This window comes from Oryzias latipes, chromosome 11 (assembly GCF_002234675.1).
Source record: "Oryzias latipes chromosome 11, ASM223467v1".
In the NCBI taxonomy this organism is placed as follows: domain Eukaryota; kingdom Metazoa; phylum Chordata; class Actinopteri; order Beloniformes; family Adrianichthyidae; genus Oryzias; species Oryzias latipes.
In genome coordinates this window covers 23613660-23637416 of record NC_019869.2, presented here as the reverse complement: position 1 = coordinate 23637416, position 23757 = coordinate 23613660, and the positions used below count along the sequence as shown (strand labels likewise).

Here is a 23757-nt window from a genome sequence, read left to right as displayed (position 1 = left end):
CTCTACCAAGATGGCTGCCAAACCATTTACCTCATTTTATGGAAGGTGAAAGACAAGTCAAATATTCTGTATCTATTCTTTACCATAATAAATAGATATATTCTTGGTCATAAATATGTTAGGAAAAATATTTTTAGATCTGAAAACAGTTTCTGTTTCAAAACAGAACATGAATGAATGTCAACTGTAGTGGACACCAGGACCATTTTAATGTATTTAATGGCTGCACATTATTCAGGATAAAAAAGTGAAGCAGAGAGGATTCTATACCAGATAGTTGAAGGAGATTCAGATTAGGAGCTTTCAGATGATGAAAAGGATGAGGAGGATGAGATTCAGGCTGTGATAGGTGATGATGAAGATGAAGAAGATGATGATTCAGGAGAATCTGATGAATCAGAGAAGGAGCAGCAAAGTTGTCGTGCTCTGTGGACCAGGACTAACTTGAATGTTTTATTGAGTTTCAGGCTAATCTCTTACAATTTATGACCATGTAAGAACATTGTAGTGTTTGTACTACTGTATGTGTAAATGGAAAAAAATAATTGTTATTTTGTTATTAACTTGATTTTTTTGTGTTTTTTTAAACGTCCATTAGAACAGCTTTACACCTGCGCTACCAGGGCGCCCTGCCTATCAGGATGACCCCAAAGTTTGTGAATACTGGAGTCTCCCGTCCTTTTCACAGTACATTGTGAGGATTTTTGAGGATTTGTTTTTGATTTAGTTGTGTTCCAACTACCGGGGAATCACACTCCTCAGCCTCCCTGGGAAAGTGTATGCCAGGGTACTGGAGAAGAGAGTCCGTCCTATAGTTGAACCTCAGATCCACGAACAACAGTTCGGTTTCCGTCCTGGTTGTGGAAAACCACAACCTGTGGTGTACTGTAGCTAAAGATGTGTACACAAAGCTGTACACCCTCTCTAGGGTGCTGGAGGGATTGTGGGAGTTCGCTTATCCAGTCCATATGTGTTTTGTGGATTTGGAGAAGGCGTTCGACCGCGTCCCCCGTATCCTGTGTCTCTGCCTGACCGGAGCAAGAGCTTGGTTTGCATAGCCGGTAGTAAGTCAAACCTGTGGCCGGTGCATGTTGGACTCTGGCAGGGATGCTCTTTATCACCGGTTCTGTTCATAGTTTTTATGGACAGAATTTCTAGGCACAGGCAGGGGCCGGAGGGGGTCTGGTTTGGGGACCACAGGATTTTATCTCTGCTCTTTGCAGAGGATGTTGTCCTGTTGGCTTCTTCAAGCTGGGACCTCCAGCGTGAATTAGGCGGTCTGTGGCCAAATGTGAAGCAGCTGAGGCTTCACACACTAAATAAAACATACAAGTTAGGCCATGGTTCTCGACCGAAGAAATGTAGTTTGCCATTTCTTGGTGGGTGGAGTGTCCCTGCCCCAGGTGGAGGAGATCAATATCTTGGAGTCTTGTTCATGAATGAGGGAAGACAGGAGCGTGAGATTGACAGGCCGTAGTTATGCGGTTGCTGTACCGGTCCATTGTGGGGAAGAGAAAGCTGAGCCAATAAGCAAATCTCTCAATTTACAGGTCGATCTTCTTCTGTAGCAGCTGGTCCAACAAGTAACAAAAGAGTGATATAGAATTTTATTGTTTGTAACCAAAGTTAATGTTTTCATATCATTCTAAACATTTAATCTGCTCCTTTTTTCTGACTTTCCAAATTGAGTTCTATTTTCAAAGAAATATCGTCCTGTTGTCCTCTACAATGGACATGTTGGGAATTTAAATTACTTTTTTTTTTTTTAAATTAAAATTGTAACGTGTTTTTTTAAGCCCATATAGAAAACAGAACAGACATTGGAAGACACTCTTTTTCCTCGGTTCTCAGGAGGATAACGAGAAGAATAAATTGAAGAACAGTGTCTGAAATTTTGGGGTTTCCTTAATCTTTCATTATGATATTGTTGACCGTAGGAGACGTAAAAGTTGTGTAAATGGGATAACACAATCAGATTAAGATTGCATCCAAAAAGATCAAATGTCCTTGGTTGGAATTTAAAAAGAAAGTCAGATTTATGTTACTGCAGATGGCAGTGTGAATACACCCTAAAGGTATGTTCACACCACCCTTGGCAACAGGTGTTCCAACACCCACTTCCAATGAAAAGTCTATGTAAACATATGTAACTGCTCATTTAAGTGTTTAAAACGTTCCCGCATTGCTGCACACATTTTTAAGACGTACAAAACGTTCAGCCGCTGAACCAATCAGAACCTTGAATTTGGTAGTGACACACGGATGGCTTTCCTTTTAGCTCATGGAAGTGCCAACCATTTGAAATTTAGTCATGGAGGAGAAATTAATAATTGCAGTTTTTGCACAGCTGGAATTATATGACCCCAAGTCTTTCATTTGGTGTTACATAAGAAAAAGCCTGGAGCAAGATTTGCCCCACTTCAACATTTCACACCAAGCCTCTTCCAACTGCAGGTGATGTTCATGTGTTAGTATCAGGAAGTGACACCATGGGCTAAATGAGTGTTCAAGGTGTGTCACATGCCCAGTGTGCTTAATCTTGGTCAAAAAGTAAGTTGAGAAATGAAAAGTTGCTACAAAGGAGTTAAAAGAAAATCTTGTCACACTAAACACAGGTGGCACACAGAAAATCATTAAATTTTTAAATAACGGTGAAAAAAATAATGTCGAATTTAAAAAAACATCTCTTTTCAAGTGAAATAAAGAGTAAAGAGTATTGTTTGATGATCTTGGGTTTGTTTACATATTGATATGTTGCTTGTAGTTCTAATAGTGTTTGTGAGGTGGAAATGGGTTCTACAGACCATGGCATGTTTCAAGAGGAGCTGTTAGATTCCCAAATCTTTCATAGGCTATGGTTTCTTCAGGAAAGAAACCAAACCCCAAGTTGCTCTTTGCATTTTTGCTGGGACGCCATTTGTGCCATTAACATGTGAGAATGTATACACCTGTTAGTTTTAATTAAACTACAGCTAAGCTAAGGAGAGAAGCCAGAGCTGAATTTGTACATAAAACAAAAGACAGACACTGTTTTGAGATTCCACCTTGAGTTTTGAGTTTGCTGCGTCAGCACATTTCTCACCTGTGAACGATGTTCACCCACAGCGAACTGAACGACTGCAAAGTTTGCTGAGGTTTGGCTCCCTTCGATGCGTTCCACCGTGGATGAGTCGATTTTCAGCTCACTGCTGATCTCTGCGCTCTGGATGAAGTCTTCTGTCCTTAGGTCTTCAACCTGCTTCAGCTCACCATCAGCCAGCTGGATGATCGAGCCCTTGATGAAATACGGGGGAAGTGAAGAGGGCGCCGCTGTACCAGACGGAGGAGAAAGAGCAACCAGCCCAGATGGAGCATGAACCATGGGGAGATGAATCTGGGCCTGAACAACTGCACCTGGAGCAGCTTCATGGAATAAGCCGCTTTGAGTTTCTGAAGATTCCCCTTTAAGGGAGGTGGCAGCGATGTATGTGTGTGGGAGTGTATTAGGGAAAGATGCAGCTTGTGTGGAGGATGTAATCTGGGAGGTTACAGGTTCTAATGTTGGAACTCCACCTCCACTGACAGGGATGATGACTGGTTGGCTGCCTGGAATGAATAAGTGTTGCTGTAAGTTGGTGTGGTAACTGCCTCCATTGCCCCCTGCAATGTAACCTATAATAGATGGCTGTGGGTAGATGCTAGTGGAGGGCAGCCCCATTGACAGCGACTCTGTAGCATTGTGGGTGGTCTGGATAACAGTCTGAGGAGACAGAGAGCTGACACCAGCTTTCAGGTTGTCTACACTTGGTGGGGGAGGAAACGTGAAAGAGCAGATGGTGTTGGACAAGGATGGGGTCCGGTTGACCGGTTTGCCCATGACAGTGCCGCCTTTCTCATGATGTGTGGGGGCAGAGGCTGTCTGCTTCTCTGGGTTGGCTCTGGATGGTAAAAGCTGGTGGTCCTCATGGCTGTTGTGCATTAGCATGAGAGAGGCTCTTGGACCTAAAGATTCATGACTATAGTCTGATGATAGAACTAGTTGACGGGCCTCATAGGCAGACAAACAGGACGTGGCTTCCCTTGGTTTGCTCGCTGACTTGGAGAGGCTAGACTCTGGGGACAGTCTAAGCCTCTGCCCTCTTTCTACATCCCCGTTGTGGAGCTCTCTATGTCTGGAGGCACCTTCTTCTTTTCTAGGGGGACCGTCTGTATATTTCACCACAACGTGGGACATACCATGGCCAAAAGAACGGTGGGGTTGCATGGACTGGGTCGGGAGGTGAGTGCCTCCTTGGTGAGGTGATGGTAGAGTCCGAGGAGAAGTTGAAGTTTGAACATTGTGTGGGATGGAGTCTGTTGAAGGAGGAGGCATGGAGGTACGCCCCGATGATGTTCGATGCTGGTCCTGCTTAGAGAAAATTGTTTCTGCGTAAGGGGCTCTCTGTGCAGCTGACGAGGAGGGAGGGGGTGGAGGTGGCGGTGGGAGAAGCTGTGGGGAGATATAGCCTGTGTAGGGAGTAGTGTAGGGTGAGGCTATTAACTGTAGGTTGGGAGGAAGTTGGGTGTAGTGGACTGTCCCTCCAACCGTAGCCTGTGTGACGGGGGAAGTGTACACGGCAGGAAGGGAGGACACCAGCCTCATTGAAGAGCAACAGGGGGAAGTGTGAGTCAAAGATGGGGATTTATACAAGGCCCCATCCAACTGATTAAAGCTACGATGCTCACCCAGGTCGCCTTCATTACCAGCAGCCACACTGGCTAGCCAGGTCATGTTCTCTGTGCGCTGGCTGTCACTGGCAGGTGGCACAGGTGAGCGGTTTTCAGAAAGCAACGTGCTTGATAGGATTTCCCTCTTCTTTGGGGGTAAACATTCATTACTGCGTTCCTGGTTGGACTTCATATTGGTTTCACTTTGTGTCTTGTCTCTGTACATGCGTTTTGGCCTAGTCCCTATTCCTTCTTTTCAAACTTTCCCGTCCTTTCTTTTCCTAGTTTCGTTCTTTTCTTTTTCTCTTTTAACCATTCATTTCTACATCGAGTAGCCAAAAAAAGCCCTCCAAATTTTTTCCTCCTCTTCTGACTCGATTCCGCTCACCCAAAGCTGCTTCCTGCCAGGTCTTGATGCAAATTCCTGCACCCCAAGCGTTGATCAAAGGTGTCAGATGGACGTGAAGATATCAAGGGAAGGTTTACGGGGATGTGGAGTGGTCTGTTCCCGATCTTTAGCGGCTGAGTAGTGAACCCACTGCGGCAGGAGAGAGCATCACAACGTCACACCTGCTGCAGTTGCAGAGGCCGATGGGGGGTCGAGTGCGCTGAACTTCATGTGGAATCATTTCCCTCCAAAGGAAAGCCTGCCCACACGCAGCACAAACCTGCAGGCGGGAGACAGCAATTAGAAAGAGGCCTCCAACTTAAGCATAATACGCTTTGGAGATGTTATCTGTGTGGCTTTTATTTGCTTTGACACAATGATGTAACAGGTTAAGGTTAAAATGCTAAAGCTTTCATTTTATTTAAATACATAAATACATTTAAATAAAGTGTCTGCAGCAAGGTTAAACAAACCAATGCTCTAAAGTCTACTAAACTCAAGGCTGTACTGTAAAAACTGCACACATATGGAACATCTGTAAAGTCTGACCCCTCTAGAGTTAAAGATTGACATCTTAGCCATAAATAATTTAAATAGTTTAAACTCGAACTTTAAAGCTATTACTGCTTACTCAACTGTTTGACCCCAGGTCAAAATGTTTAAAAGAAATCAACACATTTTCTTGTGACTCAACAATAAATGTATAATTTTTATAAATAAACAACAACAAAAAATGTATACTAATTTTTCTATTTTTTTCCCTGAGGTGAATTTTATGCAAACACATTTTAAAGAATAACAACAATAAACAAGTAAATAAAGACCTAATCCGGATTATACAGGAAAAACTCAGAGGACTGAGTAAAGATATTTTGTCAGACAGTTGGAAACAAAAGTTGTTACAAATTAGAAAGAAAAAAAAGATGCCTAGAAAAGTGTTTTCCCCAATGCCTTTTTGTTGTAATTTCAGTCAGACAAAGTATTATTAACCCTTGTGCTATCCTAGGCACTTTAACATTGGGAGTTGGGTCATCTAGACCCACTAGACAGTGCTCTGAACCTTTTTTCTTCAATGATTTGTGATCTTCACTGGTGTCCATGGATTACATGAAATCCTCTTCACCTTTATCCACCTTTTGTCATGGTAGGGAGAACACGTCAATGTAAGGGTGGGGTCATAGGATAGCACAAGGGGGTAAAGAAGTAAAAGTTGCATATTTCTAAAAATGGTCCAAAAGTGCTGAGAAAAAAATCTGGAAAATGAAACAGATAAAACCAGTTCTACAAATATTATATTAAAAATAAAAGCATAGTAGACTTGTGAATTATCCTAACAAGGAGAATATTCTTAAGAAACTTTCAGCAAAAAAGTTATTCAATATTGTGAGTAGCCTGCTTTGAAATCCCTTGCAGAAAGATGCTGGCAATGCAGAACAGAATGAATATACTGTACCTTTTTTTATATATATATTCTCACGTGATGCCCACTAACTAATCTCTATGTGGGCCAAGAGACACTTGATTAAATATTAATAAACTTAATCAACAACATAAACAGGCAGGCACAACGTAATTAGTCAGATCCTGCAGGTCAGGCCAAAATTTCCCTCATTGTAAGCACACAGTTTGTACTGTAGCAGCTCTGCTGTATTTCTATGACGTACAGTGACTCCTTTTAAGAGGAGAAATCCAAAACCAGCACAAGAGAAAATGCATTTTTGTGTCGAAGTGAGGTTGGAAATATTAGCTCAAGCACAGAAGCACGGTTCAATCAATCATGGCTAAAAGCTATTGAGAGGTACTGATGATAGGTGAGTTTTTAGTGCTCAGATGCATTTTTCCTCGACCCTCACTGCCTTTTAAGTCATTACGTCTGCACTCGATTCTCCTACCTCAGTCTGCCCACATCTGCAACTGCAGTCGCAGTTTTGAGCATTATTCCCTTTTCATGTTACCTTTCTGCATTTTTACCCGAAAGAAAGGTGATCAATCCCGTGATTTTATTTATAAGATTTTAACAAACTAAGAATGAAATTAAAGTCGAATGGTAGGTTGTCTCAGATCAGAAACATCATGTGAAATATTAGATTTAAAATAAAAGGTTTTCTACACTCACTGAACAATACCACCACTTTAGTTGATTAGAAGCTTGCAACTAATGCTTTCCTTCTTAATTTAACAGAAAATAACAAATATTTAGAAATCAAATTGTTGATTTTTATTTTAATCAACTCTAGGACACCGTAGACAGTAGCCATCATCAAATGACACATATTAAAAAATTTAGCCTCCATGTTTTTTCTAAAATCCTTGGTAATTTTGGGAGTTTTTACTTGTTTGGATGGTTCATTAAACTGTGTCCGCTTTGGGTGCAGATTTTTATACAATTTAAATACATATTAAACACTATGATGACAGGCTTTCCACAAATTTTCAATATTAGTAAAGTGTCAAAGCAGAAGTTTTAATAAACTCATGGTTGAATTAATTTTAATAGTGGCTGCAAACAAAATTGCAACTTTCTATTGAGAACAATCGGTTGTGGAAAAACAAAGAAGAACAAAAGAATAAGAACTTTCTGGGCCAGCCGAGCAGAGATGAAGTGTAACAGCCCTAAAGTTATTTTTAAGAAGACAGTTTTTTCTGCCTTGGACATTCCTAAGCAGCCAGATGGACACGTCTGCCACTCTGTAAAATCATCTCTCCTACTGCAGCATTTGTGTCTGCATTGCTCCACACACTTCTGCTGGATCCATCTCATGGAAAAAAAAGGTGGGTAAGATCCAAAAGGAAGCGGGGCTCAGAGGACAACAGAGGCTCGGAGGCACCAGTGCGGTGGAGGCACAGAAAGAGGCAGACCCTGATGACCTACATTGCAAAAGGAGAGAGTACAGCTTCACTAAAACTGACACTCAAACACACATTTGCAGAGAAGCTCAGTCATCTGCATCCTGCTGAGCTGGCTGGACTGTGAGTTTGGAAGTGTGTGGATATCAGATGACCTGTAACCCAAGCTGTGCGCCTCCATGTGCAATAGGCCGTTTTACACACAGACAAAAGCACACTGGCCCACTTAACCAGACACTGTGAACTAATCCAATCGCAATACTATTGAGAATACATTTGAACGGCTTTTGTTTGTTTTGTTTCTTTTCTTGAAAAGAGTTATGTTTTAGATATTATGTTTAGGAGGAAGTTGTTAAATATCTTCTGTGACAAAATGCAAAATCTGTGGCACAATGTACACAATCTAATGGCAATGAAACGTGCACTGCTGATCTTCTTGCATTGAAACAATTAAAATGCACCATAAACAAATTTGGTCCATCTGTTACCACACTTATTAAATGATGAGAGGGTATGGTTGAAACAGGGATTTATGGGTAATATGCCGGTATGTGTAAATAGATGGGTGGAGAATACGAATTTGGGTTGAAAGAAATCACGAGAGAGGGCTGGGTAGTGAAGCTAAAACTAGTTCCAATAAAGTTAAAAAATTGCACTAATGAGATGCAAGAGGATGAAAAAACATAGTTTTACTTTCAGAATACAAATACCACACTTCTGTCTGTTTTTGCTCAACAAACAAATAACTGAAAGAATCATATTCATATATATATATTCATATATATATATATATATATATATATATATATATATATATATATATATATATATATATATATATATATATATATATATATAATCTGACTGACCATTGACAGTCACTTTTATGTTAAAATAAAATAAACACTTGTGCGACGTTCACACGGGCCTCTGCAATGCAATTTCAAGCAGCCGCTTCCAAAAAAACTGTCTATGTAAACGCACACTTTGGGCTTCCATGTTCAAAACTTTTGCATTCATGCATCGCTACTAAGTTTTTAAGCTCCACCCACAAAACCTGCAATCATGAATTGTGCATTGAAAGTTAAAACAGTTGAACTTTGAACAATCAGCAACTCAGATTTGGTAGTGCGGGATAGATGGCATCTCTATGAGGCCAGAACAGTCTCATAATTCAGAAATGCACACAGTCACAAATGCAGTTCGATTCACAACTGTAGTTTTATGCAAACGCGCAATATAAATTTGGAAATGCACACAATCTGTGTTTCAAAAACACGCATGTTGTGTTTCACACATGGACACTAAGGCTACGTTCACACTGCAGGGCTTAATGCCCAATTCCGATTTTTTTGAAAAAATTCGATTTTATTTTGCAAGGCCGTTCACATTTCCAATTAAATGCAAATTTTTGGGATCTCCTGTGTGAACGTGAAATGACCCAGAAGTGATCTGCATGCGCAGAAGAGTACTCAACTGTGAACGACGTCACTCGCTGTTTGCGGAAGTAGCTAACTTTAACAATGGATGTCAATAACAGTGTTGTCTTTTTGCATTATTACATTCATTTTCACAAAGGAGCCAGCACAATTACATTCTTCTCATTTTAAGACGGCACTGGAGCCAGGATCGTCAGTACCCACTGTTGTGGATTGGGGATGTGTGCTGGGGCCGCGCGCGTGTGTGTAAGAGAGAGGAGAGCACGCGTACAGCGCAGTAGTGCACTGCAAGTGCGTTCTCCTCTCATGTTGTATGTTAGGGAGGAAGGAGAACGATTAATGAAAGAAGGCTCCACTCAGCAGAACTGCTATTGACTTTTTATTAACCCGCTCTGGAGAATCTGAGGGTCCGAATGGGGAAGTGAACCCCGAAGGAGGATCCGCCTTCTGTCCCCCGTGCTTCTGACCACGGTCGGAAAGGGGAAAAAAAAAAGTAATCCCTAAGTTCAACACCACGCTCGGCCATTTCGCTGGAAATGTTTTCAAAAACCGCCCGGTTGCGATAAGAGCCCTGGAGTTTGGCCTGAATAGAGCTGTCACCAAAAATATGAATCAAATCGGTGACCTCGCTTCCCTTCCACTGACTGGTCTCAGCAGCATCGTCCGCCATGGTTGATGTTTATGTTTTCGTTCCCGCCTACTTCAACGCAGAATTTTGACGTTTGTAGCGTGTCGATGAAGTACGGGTCGGATACATGTGGCCTGGCCGTTCAGACGGAGGTCGCATTTCAAAAGTTTCGGATCTGTGTCGTTCAGACTGTCATGAACAGATCAGATACAGGTCGCATAGGGGCAAAAAAAATCTGAATCGGGTCGTTTCAGCCTGCAGTGGGAATGTAGCCTAAAGGCCCGTACACACCGGGACGAATATTCGCCAGGCATTATTCGCCAGCGTTTTTCGCCACGTTTTTTGTGTTCACACCCAGGCGATTTTCGCTGACGATGAGTGGAGTGAACATGCAATTTCATTCCCTGACATTAGATGGCGCTTAATGTAAAACAGAAATACTCCTGTACACAAGGTGGCGCTGCGCAACTTTACGCTTCTTAAAGTCGCTTTTCACTCAGAAGAAGAGAGCAAGTATTTACACGCTTGTCAGAATCAAACAAAGAAAACATGAATATTTCAAGCACCAGTAGCTCCAACTGGTGCTTGGTTCGGGGATATTTTAGAATGTCCGTCATTATTTCTTCGCGGCTGTGTAGATGCAACTCGGCGTCCATCTTCTTCGCTGGTATGTGTGCTCAGCAAGGCAGTTTTGTGTTTGAGCGCCCCCAAGTTGTGTTTTACTGTAACTTCAGAAGCTCCAGACACGTGTGCAAAAGCGCCATTCTCATTGGTCGAATAGATTTCGACGCGACGCGTCGAAAAAAAAAAACGAACCCGAGACGTTTTTTTTTTTTTGACGCTTTAACGCGTGGCGTTTTTTCGCGTCGGTGTGCACACTCTCGTTGGTGCCCTTTGTTTAGTCACGAGGCGTTAAACGTCGGCGAAAATCGCCGGCGAAATTCGTCCCGGTGTGAACAGGCCTTTAAGCTGCTAAAGCCAACACGGTAACGACTGACCAGTACAGCATTTCCAAATTTATTTGCACATTTGCATCAAGTTACAGTTGTGAATCAGAGTGTGTGCTTTCTGAATTATGAGACTGTTCTGGCCTAACAGTACATGCGCTAGTATCGGATAGCAACAGTCAAGTGTAAACACTGTATGTTCAAAGCGTGTTCAAGAACTTGGGTTGTATCAAAGCAGTGCTGAAATGTCGAAGGGGTGCAATTCTCATGAATCTTGCCCCAGGCATTTTCTTTCACAGCTCTCTTCTGATATTTAAAAGACTTGGTGTCACCGAATTCTGGCCGTGCGCATACTTGAATTATCTTGGCACGTCCATGAATTAAAAAGGATGCCCATCCATACGTCACTACCAAATCAAAGTCCTCAGCTGCTCAAAGTTCAACTAATTTAACCTTTAATGGGCATTCAATGGCCACAGGTTTTGTACCTAGAGTCCAGCTTAAAAAACGTGCGTAGCTATGTTTGAACGTGAATGTTTTGAAAGCGGAAGCCTGTAACACACATTGACATGCGTTTACTTAGCATAGACTTTTCACTGGATGTGGTCCCTTGAACACACGTTGCTGAGGCCAGTGTGAACATTGCCTTGGGTTATACTGGAATGATCAAAGCTGAATGGAAATCAAAGCTGAATAGAAATATGACTTTTTTTTTTTTAATACTTGATTTGATGGTTTTCTTGCATTCTTTGTATGAATATCTGAGACAATCTTGGTTGTAAATTGAAGCTAAATAAATAAATAAACTAAATAAAATTGATAAAACCGTATAAATTAACAGCAACTTTGCTTTGTCTTAATTGCAAATGAATACTTTGGACTGTAAGGTCCTGTGTGCCTATGAAAGCACGGGCACATTTATAAACCTAATCATGATTAGAGGGATGAGTTTGGCATCTACACTGTTCAGCTGGTGGTTCTTCTTCATTTTCTATTTGCACCTCTTCCTTCTCGTTCATGGTGCTGGTGTGACGTGCCCTGAAGCATCCTGAAAGTTTTTGTGTTGTCCTCACACACGGGCAGAAAAGAAGAGGAATGAAGGCTCAGAAGGTGACAAGCAAGGAGTTCAGTAAACAACCAGGGTCGAAGACGAATGACAGCTAGAAAAGACAGAGGGCATCACTTGGCAAACAAGCACTGGCACTGTTGCATGACTTGCACTTTCTCACCCCTTAACAAGCTCTGGGGGTTGGTGGGTGTTTTGAAAGAAGGTGCTGGTGGGAGACACAAAAGTGGGGGCTTATGGAAGGGGAAGAACGACAAAAATGTGAGACGAGCAGACGGGACACCAGCCAAAGGAAGGCGAACAACTGCATAGAAACTAGGGCAGTTTCAGTATGCATTTACTGACATACTTTCACGCAACAATTCTGTATGAACAAACACACACTCTCGTGGAAAGTCTTTCACACGCCGGGTGAAGTTTCCTTACCGGGGTGACACTCCGCCTCCTCTTTCATTTTCGCCCTCCTTGAAGTGCTCTGTGCTCCAGCTTTGCCATGTCCTTTGTAAAGCAATCCCAGTCTTTTTCTGTCTGCCCTTCAAGCGGAAAATCCTACAGACTTGGGAGTTTGTGTGCAACAAACTGCTTGTGGCTTTTCACACCCCACTCCAACACAGCCAGCAGCTCCCTCAAAAAAAAAAAGAAAACCCTCACTACCACTGAGAGGCTGCACTCAGGTGATCACACACACACAGGAAAACTGGTAGCACACACCCACAGGGAGGGAGTCCCGCATGCACAGCTCCAACACGTATTATGTAAGGGGCTGAATACGAGCCAGAGCTCTCACACAGTCTGCCCTACACACAAACACACTCCTGCACACACACACACTCACACAAGTCACGCCCACCAGTCCAACTTCATCAGGTATTCATTCAAAAAAAACACACACAGGCCAGCTGGCAGTAAGCCCAGAGAGCGCTTACAAGCAGAGAAAGAGAAGGAGAGTGGGAGTGGGAGGGTGTTACAGCGAGAAGGGCAGGTCTGTGGTGGAGATAAAGAGGCAGAGACGGAGGGAGGGAATGAGCAGTGAAGATTAGAGGGACAGACTCAAACAGAGGGAGTACATAAAAAAAAAAAGAGTGGCTCATGAAATCTATAACCATAAATGCGCCTGAATCTGGGGCAGAAACTGTGAAATGAAGCCCTGGAAATACGAAATGATGCAGGAAATATTAAATGACACTCAAACCTTATTTGGGTAGGTTCGGGGGACACAGGTTGAAAAATAACATTCTTAGTGAATCAACTCTACCTCAATACCAAACGTACACATAAGGACACATACATCTATGTCACCAACATTAACTTCCTCTATCTTAACCTCACAACAGCAGAGTTATATTCAGATTCACAAGGGCGCATTTCCTCATTCTGACCACTAGGTGGCATGACTGACTGACAATGTGTGGCATTCTATTTCAGCTGCATAGCTGACCTAGTTAAAAGAGCATTTGGAAGTAAATTTAGATGAAATGGGCTCCTCATTGCTAAGAGATGTAACATGTGCAGGAAAGGATTTATCAGTCAGAAGACATTAGCACACACATTAACTTATATACACCTATTCCTGTTAAGTGTAGACTTCAATCCACTGATGGCACTAAAGCCTTAACATGTCTATTCATAATTAATACTAATCCTGACCTGAACATATTACACTTCTTATTATTAAACTTTAAAAAGAGCCAAGAAATTACATTTTGAAATGCGAGGAAAAACTTAAATGCACTTAAAGAGATATACAAAAAAAAAGAACAAGAACACAAACAGATGTAAACACACAGTAAATTATAATAATTCCCACAAGACATAATGGGTCATGATATCCACTAAACGACATCCTGTTTGTGTTGGTTGGTCTTCCTGTTAGCCTGATATCAATCCAGTGGTCATCATTTGGTGTCCACAGCAGGTTTGAAGCACAAATGGGAAAAAAATAAAAACAAGCCAAACGTAGTTTAGCTTTTATTTCAATTTAGTTTTAGTTTGAAATAAAGGCAAAGGAGCAGTCAGTTAACCTTGTTCTTTTTTTATGCAGCATAGCTATACAAATATCTATCCAATCTTATACTTTTGTTAACAAATATGTAAAAACATTTTAGGATTTAACAGTCTTTTATTATTGTTCCAGTTATCCAACTGCTGTAGCTTTTTTTTGTCAATGCATCTCATTGGTTGATGCTAGCCGTTCAAATGTCAAAATGTTCGGCTCAACAAGGTCATTATATTCAGTAATCTTTTCAGCAACTTTTAGTTTTTCAGAAATTTGGTGGATTTAGTTTAGATCATAAATAAAAAATAGTCAGATTTTTATCTGTAGTGACTTTGACATATATCATACAGCAACTTCAGCATGCATCACTTCAACTCTAGAAAAGACTTGGGTATCGTCTCAATCAACTCTCTGTGGAAATCTGAGCTGTCATGAAAACAGCTTTGAAATCCACATAAATTTTCATAAATTCACTAACTTCTTAACTAGGATATGTATAACAAAAGTCAAAGGGAGAGTGGCTTCCATTATCCTTCTTTAAAATGTATCTCCTCGTTATGCTTGCATTGCTTAGTTAATTTTTCATTTCACACAGTTTTTTAAAAAGCTATTTCTTTTTCTTTTTTTCTTTTTTCTTAACAGATTTGTCAGTATTTGCAGCGTCTCCATTAGCAGTAACATATATTTGTGATAAAGCAATAATACAGATGTTGAATAAAAAGTAAACACTATCAAACAACAAAAGAGAAATACAAAAATACTGAAACAGAAAATAAAATTGGGTTGAATTTGTTTGTATAAAAAAAAACACAACAACAAAATGGATTTTCTTGCACTTTTACCCTGATTACATTCATGGAAAAATCTACTATATTTAGGGATAGACTGGAATTGACTGTAAAAATTTAATAATAATAATAAACAAACAAACAGTCACCACAAAGGATGAACCTTCTGAGCACCTTATCTTTTAACCTTGCAAGATGAAGATATATTTTCCAAAGCATAATGTGTACTTTTGAAGGAAAATTTCATCCACAGCAGTGGAAAAATTCACTTCTAACAAAAGCAAAAGCTGATTTCAAAGCAGGTAAAACTTGCAAAATGCAGATATGTTACAGTAAATGGGAGTCGATAAAACTTATTTGCGTCAATGCACAGCAAGGTGATGTAAGTGAAAAAGATTGAACCACAAAATACAAAAAAGGAACATTTTAGAAGAATGCAGCATAATGTGTAAAGGAAATGGAGGCAGCGTAGAACTAAAAGTATGAATAATTTGCTCTTGAAAGTGGTTGGATGACGCCACTACCTGTTTGAATGCCATGCGATTGTTTCGTGCATTCTGATTTCATCCCTGAGCCTAATGCATTTGCATTTAACCCTGCTGCGGTAAAATTTGTTCCTCTATGAAGCGTTTCTCCCCAAGTTCTGCATGATTCATATTGAGTAATTATACCAAAGTGGTATAAAGAAATGTTCAACCCGTGGACAACTTTCACAGCAGTGTTTCATTCTGTATACATCTCCTATAAATAAACTCTTACGCTTTCACCTTCTTTAACACACAGACAATGCGACCGTCTCAGTTACCCATTCTGTGCTGAAAAAAGCTACACCCACCTTCCTACACATTTTCAAGCACTCTGTCCCACTCAATGGACAACAGCTCCGAATAATGACCGACTCTGTTTGCGGGAACTTGTAAGCCCGTGGGTGCAGCACTATCACACGCCGCACAAACAGAAATGATTACAACCACACAGGCTTTAAGAGGACGCATCCCTTTCAAAACACCATCAGTGAATGTTTGCAACATTACTTTTAGAGTTGAGTTAAAAAAGGGGACTTTTGAATTAGGCCTCTCAAACGTACAGGTGTTTCTCAATCAATTAGGAGATCATCAAATAATTCTTATTTCAATCGTTTCATTAAGAAATATCATTATGCAGAAATATTTCAAGGTGTTTTTTTGGGATAAATAATTACAAATAATGACAAAAACTGGTTAGCATCTGAAGAAAATGTGAATAGTGTTTCAAACCAATACTAAAGAAAAAGGTCAACTCTGAGGCAGTAAGTCTGTGGATCTGCAGACTGCAGATCTCCTGATTTGTTGGGTTCCCTTCACAAAAACTCTTTAAAAACTCTTTAGGGCTTAGGACAAGTTTGCTGCCCGATCAATCACACGGATACATCTCCATGGAGATGGTCAGGAGAAAGAAGCATGAAGTTCCCTAAAGTTTTTTTTTTATCAAATGTGTATGGTCACCCTAAACCTAAAAATGGTAAGCCAACACTATTAGACAAAGCTCCACAAACCTCTGGTGATAGTGGATACTGTTCTGAATGACTCGGCTACAACTGTTTATTGTTGATTTTTGTGCCTCTCCTCTCTTCCTCCATTCTCCTGATCTGACCAAACATCGATTTTCCAAAAAAGTATTTCAGCCTGATTCACTTCTGGTTCAGGAGTTGCTTGATACCAAGATGGCAACAGCTAAAGCCTATGTCCTTGTGAATCCAACCAATTTTATCAAATCCAGTCTTGCTCACAATCTCTGAGCCCATTTAGTCTTTGAAAATGTTTGTATCAAATGTCTGATTAAAGCGTGACAGTGTTAGTTTCCAACATTAAACTTTTTTTTACAACAATGCAAATTTGGAGAATTTGGAAGTTCCATTGGTATATTTTTTCAAACTAAAAGGAGGAACAGTTTCAATAATATAAATATATTTGTTTTTACTATTTATTCTCATCTAAAAGACAAAGGACACTCATTTGAAAATGAAAATGTTCACATTTTTGACAGACGTACACGTACATGTTAGTAACCCTTTACTTAACAGAGGGGAAGGCCTCAACACATTTTTTCCCTTTTTACCATTCTGCCCTTTTATTAGAAAAAGAAAACCAAAGAAGACCAAAACACTCACACCCAATGACCATGGGGGATTACTACAGGGGAGCCGTCTACTCTGGTTTCTCTTTGTTTCCCTTTAATGAGCCTTTTAACTGTTGGAATGATTGTCCGACCTGGAGGATACAAATGTGGACTGAACCCTGCTACATTCAGACTGATGAAGCCACTTGGATGAGCGGCGAAACGTTTTAAAGAAGATTTTAAGTCCAGCTGCTATGACTCATCCTTTAAATATGTAATAAATATCGAACTTTTCAATTAAATCCCCAAAACAAACCAAAATTTTGCTAATATTCCTATTCATTGAGCCACACCTGTCTGCATTTGACTTTTTTTTTATTACTCCAACATATCTGCATCTCCGATGAACCTTTGCCAGGTTGTTAACTTGCTGGCAGTGTAGTGTGCCACTTCAGTCCAAACCACATCCCATTCACAAACCTACTAATCCACAGACTAATAGATCACACACACACAAAGAAGTGTGTTGGTGTGTGCTTGTGCGGGTGTGCGGGTGTGTGTAGGATTAGGAAGCTACTGGAATGGATGGGCAAATCACTGCTAAGCTCCTCTATTGCTGTATAATCCTACCGAGTATACAGACACATACATACACACGTATGGCGTAAATAGTGTATGCAAACATTATTTCAGATTTGCACATGTGCAAACCACAGCTTTTTCATTCATATCAACAAACAATCAAGGCGTGCAGTTGCAGACGGACTCGCTCACAGATTAAGAGTCATCCCAGACTTATGCAGGCAAATGTCCAACTCACTCATTCAATGCCGGAACACATAGAAACACTTCTGCCTTTTTGAAAGGAATTGAGTAATCCCACTTGAAGAATGAATGTTTCTGCATAAAAGGGAATAAAGAAAAGAGCACGATGAAAGCCATTTGTAGGGAAGGAAGAACTCAAAGAGGAAAGAAATTTGACTAGAAGAAATACAATTAAATAAATGTAACCACCCAACTATAACTCCTTTCTTCTCTTGGTTAGCATATATTTTAGGGATTTATGATAGGATCCATCGCAGATTCATTTAATTGTTGGCTGGCTGGCAGGTCCAAAATAAAAACTATTTCCATTATGGGCACGTTGGCAGAGGTCAATCTCCGATCGGAAGATTGCAAGTGAGAGTCCCACTCTGCCCGTCGGGTCCTTGGGCAAGACACTGAACCCCACACTGCCCCTGGTGGTTATAGGTTGGCGCCAGTGTTCAGCAGTGGACCAGTCATCAGTGTGTGAATGTGTATGTCAATGGGTGAATGCGACTGCAAAACGCTTTGAGCCTTCTTAGAAGGTAGTAAACTGCTAAATAAGTGTAAATCATTTACAACATTTATTAAGTGCGTATGAGTCTTTGTCAACATTGACTATACTTACATGACTGCCATATTCTGAATAGAAAGCCCTCTCTAATTAGTAATAGTGTTGTTGTTTTCTAACACCAACCGGACAAAACCAATGCCAGATATTTAAATCTTTGGTTTTTTTTTTATTAATTGGAGATAAAACACCAACTAAAGCAACTCAAAATTTCACTTTGACCAAAATCAATACCAAAGCTGATTCACTATGCAAAGCAAAATGTTTTTTTTTTTTTTTTAAAGTTTCAAATATGAAAACTACATAATACCTTATGAGACTTAGGCCAAATCTGAATTCTTCTCCTCCAGCTTCTCCCTATCCCTCCGAATGTAGGGGCACCTGGAGGGGTAGGGTTGTTCAAAATAGCTTTTTTAAGGACTAACCCTAAACCAGCTGTAAGGCTGTAAAATTGGGTCCCCATGGAAATTTAATCGATGTATTGCTTATTATTAGAATAATATATAAGGAACTGACTTTCAAGATTGTTTATGCATTGTTTTCACAAAATATTTATAGAAAGTGTTTGTGAATAAAGTTTAGAAATTTATTTTTGCAAAAATCTGTTTTCCATTCTGCATTGAAACTTTGACCGCTGAACATTTAAGCTTTAGTCCCAATGTTGACATTCTTTCAACTACCGTTACTCTTTAACTGTTTACACAAATAACATAATGCTGGTTTATTCTGGCACAGAGAAAAGTGGCTTTGTCCTGTGCAAAGCCAAAATGCAAAGTCACTTTTCTCTATATAAGCTGATTCACGCTAGTCGAAGAGTTACAGTAGGTGTGTTATTTAGGCATCGCAGGCGACATCCCAGCTCTTAAAGTGTTAAAATGCAAAGCAAAAAAGTTTGAAAACACCAATCCACTCATTTCTCCGCTGAACTTTTTTGAGGACAGGTTGGCAGATGAAATATGGGAAACTCTGGAAAGCTGTAGGGAACACAGCACTAAACGGAGCGCCTGTGAACCCAACCAGGCTGGTATTCCAGAAAGGAAGTTTAGACTACCCTGACTTCAACCCTGAACTCTCGCTGAAGTCCACCCGAACTTGCTTACTCTGGGTACGTGGGTTCCAAAAGACCAGAAATGGGTTAGCGTAATTACGCTTGACTTTGTAACCCTGGGTTAATGCACATGCACAGCAAGTAAATAAAGGCATTCTCAATGAACAGCTGATTTCCGGAGTCACCATGGAAACTCGTGGAGAAAAAAAGAGAGCGCTATACTCCATAGAGACGGAGTCGGAGATTTTAATGACGGTGTATGAAGATTATAACACCTTCAAAAAAGTAATACTGCTGCATCAGCAAAAGAACAAAGGAAAGTTTCTGCTTGGAGGAAAATAACGGACAAAGTAAACGCACGAGTTTCTATCACATTTCTATTTTCATGGTGATGCATATATATATATATATATATATATATCTTAATTGTGTAAAATTTGACAAGAGGAACACTTACATTACATGACATTACTGGTTTAAAGGTTCCTATCAGAAGGTCTAGATGTTTATGGGAACACACCATTGTTTAGCTGGATATGTAAACAGATTTTAACTGAATGCGTGAGAACATTTTGCTTGTTTGTGAAACAACAATATAGGGTGATGGAGCTTTATCCATAAAAAGATAATTAGAATTTTGTCCATAAACAGCCCCTTATAGAAACCCATGCTCCTATGTCCCGCTGTGACGGACACGCAGTAGGAAATAACTGGCAGAGATGTGCATGACGGTTGGCATTGTGTAGAATAAGGAGAGGTGAGCAGCTGCTCAGCAAGCACCCTTTTCTGTGAATAATGTGTTCCACCTTTTCAAAGGGACATGGAGGGAAATTATCAGGCCACAACACCAGTTGCACATTTGTCAAATCAAGAAGAGCATGCCTCCAACACCCCTGAGACACAAATTCTGTTTGTGCCGGGGTTAGACAGAACGCTTCCTGCACGCACACAAACTCCAGAGCTACACACCCACATACAACTCTAAACACATAAACACAAAAGCTTAGATTTCTGCAACGAAAAGTAAAAACATCAGATTTGCACCATAATATGTGTACAAAATTTCCTTCCAACTAATTAAAGTAGATTTTTTAAAAGAAAAAAGTACCAGATCTTTCATGGTGTTAACTTACAAAAAGAAAAAAAACTAAATGTAAGTATATTTAAAGCTGGTGAGTCACTTCTATAAACTGGTTTTAGAGCCAAACTTAAGATTGATCTGACAGTTAGAGTGCAACTCCGATCATCTTTTGATCTATTTTAACAACGTTCTAGTGGTATTTTATTTATGATTATGCTGTTTTAAGCTAAAGTAAAAAAAAACTGGGTTGTTTTCTAGGACTGTAGTTCATTGGAAATTTGCATCCAAGTTGTGGATTGGACCGTTGGTGTGAAGTAAGCCTGCACCCATCTTCCATCTGTTTAACTGCTCTCCTGCTAGCTTACAGCACTTCACTACCCCAAGCTAACAGTAGAAAAAATTCTGAAAAAAGTACTACAGGAACTTGTTAAAAAAAAAAACAGTATGTTCATCGCAGTGGGTATTTAAATGTACAACTGTGCACAAGTGCACCTTAAGACATGGAAATGTAAAAAACCTTAAAAGTCATTCAAATGTTTCCATTTTCGTCCTCTGTACGGAAAATACAAGCGGTTGGCTTGAAGGTGATTGCAAATGTCCTCATGAGACGCAAAACCTTCTGACACTGGCCCACTTTTCAAAGTGAAATCCCATCTTTGGTTAAGATGGAGACTGCATGTATGTGAGGCGTTGCATCGACAGGGAAAAGAAGAGGGAGGGACAGGCAGAAATATGTGAAGGGTAAAAGCATTGGTGAGGTAAAGGAAGGTCTTACATTAACACAAGCAAGTGAAGGTGACACTGATCTTTCAGTGAGGCTATCGAGCAGTAGAAAGATGTTGCTTTGATAGGTCTTCTGCTTGATGGAAAACATGCAGACAGCAATTCATTTTTTTGCAATTGATTTAAGGATATTGTTCTGGATGGCTGGTTTATCTGCCTGTCTGAGTGAGTGACAGTGAAACTCCAGCTTTGGACCTCAGGGAATAATGTGGTACTACAAGAAATCTCTTTCTTGACAAGGCACTTAGTCTTCATCCACTCAGTGGGCAAGTGTGTGTATGTAAAAACAGAGGAAACAAAGGGAAAACTTGGGCTTATAATCAAGGAGTAAATGTCAGACTAGGTCATTTGAGTACAAACAAGACCCAAATCCTTTCCATTTTAAAGGGAGCTCTCAATTATCAGTTACTGTAAGGGACGGGGATTATGGCTTATCTTACGAGGAGAAAAACTAAGTCAATGCAATTTCCTTCTAAGTGGCAAAAACAAGTTTGTAAGTCTGTGTGTGTTTCAAGAGGACAGCATAATGGAATGTCTCGGTTCAAGACTCGCCAAGAGCACTTTTCCCATACGCTTGGGAGCCAAGACTTCCCTGACCGGCCAAGAATAGTATTGACTCTCTCCCTGGCTTTCACTGGCACAAACACACAAGCACTCACACCTGTGTTTGCATTTGAGAACGAGAGAGTTTGTGACAGTCTTGCTCACTTAAAGTGGGTAAAGAGACAAAAATAAGGAGAAAACAAGATAAAATATTGAAATCATTACTTAAAAAGACACTTTGGCAGCAAACAACATTAAGGCCATGTCACACAGCCACTACGTACATTTTGCACATACTGAACAGATAAAAATCGGTCAAACGCAAATCTACGTGAGAAAAGTTGTGGTCTTTACGTGAAATTTTCACAGATCTATCATAAATGACCTACGTTAAAAACCACGAAAGAATATCGAATAAACCACGCAAAGAACACATGAATAAACAAAGAACATGAACCTGATCGCGCAGTATATGTTATTCATTAGTGATTCCTGCGTCAGGTAATTTTAACGTGATATGTGCGCCGTATACGCGATATAAAAATCATACATTGGTGGTACATGCGTGTAAAGTCAATTAGACACACATGGAACCTGTCTTGGAAAGCCCCAAATCTGCGTATGTGTCTCGCAACAATCACGCACCATTGCGTTAGATTGAACAGTTCAAAAGCGAATTCGCGTAAAGGCTCGTTGGCGGAAACCCTCTATGGGCATCTGCGCACATCGACGAATGACAAACGCAAGAAACATTTATGAATTACGTGTATCATGCATGTATCACCGAAATTTCATCTGTAAAAAATGACAAAATGTACATAGTGGCTGTGTGACACGGCGGTTCGATCGATGCATCACATTTCAATGTGAAACTAACAGTGAGCGGCAAACAGACACCAAATCCAAAGCAACTGCAACACCACTATTTAAATTCAGATTGTGCTGGGTGGGGTGACTTTTTGTAGTCTGTAAATATGTAGGGCAAATGTGGATGTGGATATATTTGAACACGCATACATTTTTGTTAGATAGTAACAGACAAGTGGGTTAAGATAATACTTACTCCCAAGCTGCAACTAGCACAGACTTAGAAGTCAACACAAGTCCAACACAAGTTGAACTAATCCGTTATCTTCTTGCTTAAATACAAAATGCCTCATAAAAAACAAACAAACAACTGAACTCAATGCAAAAGATAAATGAGTTTCAAAAAAGAAGACCATGTTTAAACTGTGATTTTTGGTAAACTGTTTTCTGTGCAAATCACATTATGTAAAAATAGTTGAGCATTAGAAACATTATATTAGGTCTTAGGTGATTACCAAGAATGCAATTTATTGTTTTAGAAGAACAGATATAAGACAGAAAGTTATCCATGCAATTTTCACTGTTTCCTGTCTGCTTTGTTTCTCCTTAAAGCTGGATTTTAACCTAAAAGATAGAAATACTTCTCTTCAGTTATGGGAAAATAATACAAACAATTAAAAAATAGGAATCTGATGATAGTATTTTCAAACACAAGTCCAATGATACTGAGAATTTATTTCTTATTTGTTTTTTAAACAAGATTATCGATTACTCCTAACTCAAACCTTATTCGAAAAACCAGTTTGGAGAAAAATGAGACTTCTTCATCTGTATTTTTACTAGCTGTAGTCAATAACTCAACATCAACACCAGTCGAAACTTCAGAATGCTTTTATAAATCCCCATAAATGGGAAACAAAATGGTTTTAAAACAATGATCAGAATCTATGCTAAATGAAAATCCACACAATTCCAAACAATTACTGACAACATCTAAAAAAAAAGTACCTTTATCCAATACTTTATTCTAAATTAGTTGTCCACCGAGTAACAGGGACAATGAGAGGATTTGGGTTTAAATCTTCACATTCAACATTCAGTCTGTCAAAACCCGGACTTGAACCACAAACCGTATGTCTACCTCGCATGAAGTGCCGGATTTACATTTAATACCAGATTTCCCCTTTTTATTTGTTCTGTCCTTAAACCTTTTAAAGGTAAAGTATACAAGTCTGATC

General features: G+C 40.0%; 1 protein-coding gene across 3 annotated transcripts in view; it reads right to left on the bottom strand.

Moving 5' to 3' along the window:
- atxn1 (ataxin 1) overlaps positions 1-23757 on the bottom strand; it is an 82988-nt gene that overhangs the window by 7472 nt on the left and 51759 nt on the right. For 2 of the 3 annotated variants that reach the window (XM_023960181.1, XM_023960180.1), the window contains one exon: positions 3083-5354. In XM_023960181.1, coding sequence (XP_023815949.1) covers positions 3083-4912 — 1830 coding nt within the window. In that variant the 5' untranslated portion in view covers positions 4913-5354. Of the gene's footprint in view, positions 1-3082; positions 5355-12427; positions 12841-23757 lie in introns of those variants that run through there. The other variant, XM_023960182.1, reaches the window with a different exon arrangement.